Consider the following 2,480-nt stretch of genomic DNA (forward strand, 5'->3'; position numbering starts at 1 on the left):
TGCAACGCAGGTCAGTGTTGAGAGGCTGTTTTCTGGCCTAAAATTCATTGCGCCACCTACGAGAGCCAATTTAAGTAGTAGCGTAGTGGATTCGATTTCATTGATAAGAACTAATCAATTGTATGGGCTACAAATATTTAAATAACTTTATTAGGCTTTGCGGGTATGATTTGACTCTTTTAAAACAAAAGATTATTATTATATGTATTATAATATCAACAAATTTCTGTGAAAATCACACTTATATATGTATGTATATCAAATACCTATCAGCAACAACTCTCATTATATAATAAATAATATAATAAACGAATTTCTGCATTTAGATTAAAGCAAATGTGGTGGAATATGGTTATTAGTTTGTATAATTGATTCAGAGGTGTTTTCTTTATATAAATTAAAATTAATCACAATGTTTAATTTCTCCAAGAACAAACCTCGTAAGGAACATATTTATTTAATAAATTTTTTTTTTTCAAACTTGTTTTCATTTTTTATTCCTAAACCGAAACCGAAACCGAAACCGAAAAAAATTTTGAAGAACGAAACCAAAACCGAAACCGAAACAGTTTGCGAAACCGAAACCGAAACCGGAACGTTATTTTGAATCGGTTTCATTCCTTGTACGAAAATTAGAGAAAAATCTACAAACTTCAACAAAATTTCATTATAATTTCAAATTTTAATCAGAAATAAAAAAAAAATCCGAATATGCAGTTTTATAGCTAATTCAACTTTAATTTAATATGATAAGTCAAGTTTGAATTACATATCGCTCCCTAAAGGTGCAAAGGTGCCAAGTCCATTTTTCTTAAAATTTAGTTTTTAATGCAGAATGGCAGGTAATACGAAACTACATTGATTTCTCGTCTCTCCTGAAAAATTAAAAAAAAAAAATGGACGACACGTTTTACCCTTAGGTGACGATATCTTAAAATCCGCACCGATTTTAGATATTTTTGTTTGCTGGCGGGTATATGCATTTTCTTCCATATAGAAACATTTCAAACATTTTTTATATGGGCGAAATTATAACTCACACAGATGCCATTAAACTCAAAACTGTTTGCAGTTTTACCATAGGGTTGCATTTTTAGACAAAGTTGTGTATGAAAAAATGCTTTCGTGGATTTTGAACCGAACCGAATCATTTTTTGGGTGTGGTTTTCGGTTCGGTTTTAGCATTTCAAAATAAGAAATGGTTCGGTTCATGGTTTGGTTCGAAACCCGAAAAAAGCGACAGTTCTGTTCAAAACCGGTTTAAAGCTCCGTTATTTACTTCTACATTTTGCTATAGGACCAAAGAAAAAATTTTGCTCTAATGGTCAACTGCAAAAATATACGCCAATCTCTTTCTTTTTCAGCATTGTACGTTCGGGTGACGCCATTTACGTACGCGTGGGCGACTACGATCTGACACGAAAATATGGTAGCCCCGGTGCGCAAACTCTACGCGTAGCTACAACCTATATTCACCACAATCACAACAGTCAAACATTGGATAACGATATAGCGCTACTAAAGTTACACGGACAAGCAGAACTACGAGATGGCGTATGCTTAGTGAGTATAAAGCATGAAACCTCAGATAAATTTACAATTATTTGTGAATGTAGTTGAATTATTTCTAACACAAATTTGTTCTTCTCTCCGCCCTCCAAAGGTCTGCCTGCCAGCACGTGGTGTCAATCATGCAGCCGGCAAACGTTGTACTGTTACGGGTTATGGCTACATGGGTGAAGGTATGTGAATCAAGTTTTTGTCTAATAAAAAAAAGATAAAATATTCCATTGCGATCTTTTCCCACCACACAGCCGGTCCAATACCATTGCGCGTGCGTGAAGCTGAAATACCAATCGTAAGCGATGCTGAATGCATACGCAAGGTGAATGCAGTCACCGAGAAGATATTCATTTTGCCTGCCTCAAGTTTCTGTGCCGGTGGCGAAGAGGGTAACGATGCCTGCCAAGGTGATGGTGGCGGTCCGTTGGTATGTCAGGATGATGGCTTCTTTGAACTGGCCGGTCTGGTGTCGTGGGGCTTCGGCTGCGGACGCGTCGATGTGCCAGGTGTTTATGTGAAGGTTTCCTCATTCATCGGTTGGATTAATCAAATCATTAGCGTCAATAATTTATAGTCTTAAGGAAATTTGAAGTGCACAGCAAAATAATGGAATCATCAAGACTCTTTACGTACATCGTTAGTAATTACTTAAATATTTATTTTAAAAAGTGAATTTAGCAAAAATTCACATACTTGTAGGGCGCTCTCCGCAAATGGGGAGCGAGGAGAGTACTCTACGAATGTGTGGTTTATTTTATTTAAAATCAACTTACTAACATACATATCCGTATGTATATATATATACGCATACATACATGTTTTCGACTGTTGGCACGTAAAATACTTAACCCACTTAGTACTCTATGCGTTTCTATATTTACTTAGATTAATTCTGTATTTTTAGTTGTAAGCCCTAT

At 35.6% G+C, this 2,480-nt stretch overlaps 1 protein-coding gene across 1 annotated transcript in view; it reads left to right on the top strand.

The window, feature by feature from the left end:
• Nucleotides 1-2,438, top strand: part of mas (trypsin-like serine protease domain-containing protein masquerade) — a 10,122-nt gene extending 7,684 nt beyond the window's left edge. Inside the window, exons 9-11 of the mRNA XM_017636109.1 lie at nt 1,365-1,563; nt 1,664-1,742; nt 1,815-2,438. Coding sequence (XP_017491598.1) covers nt 1,365-1,563; nt 1,664-1,742; nt 1,815-2,137 — 601 coding nt within the window. The 3' untranslated portion in view covers nt 2,138-2,438. The remainder of the gene's footprint in view (nt 1-1,364; nt 1,564-1,663; nt 1,743-1,814) is intronic.
• Nucleotides 2,439-2,480: the final 42 nt, after the last annotated feature.

The sequence above is a fragment of the Rhagoletis zephyria genome, unplaced genomic scaffold (genome assembly GCF_001687245.7).
Source record: "Rhagoletis zephyria isolate East Lansing unplaced genomic scaffold, Rhagoletis_zephyria_1.1 Rzeph_scaffold_17267, whole genome shotgun sequence".
NCBI classification, from domain to species: domain Eukaryota; kingdom Metazoa; phylum Arthropoda; class Insecta; order Diptera; family Tephritidae; genus Rhagoletis; species Rhagoletis zephyria.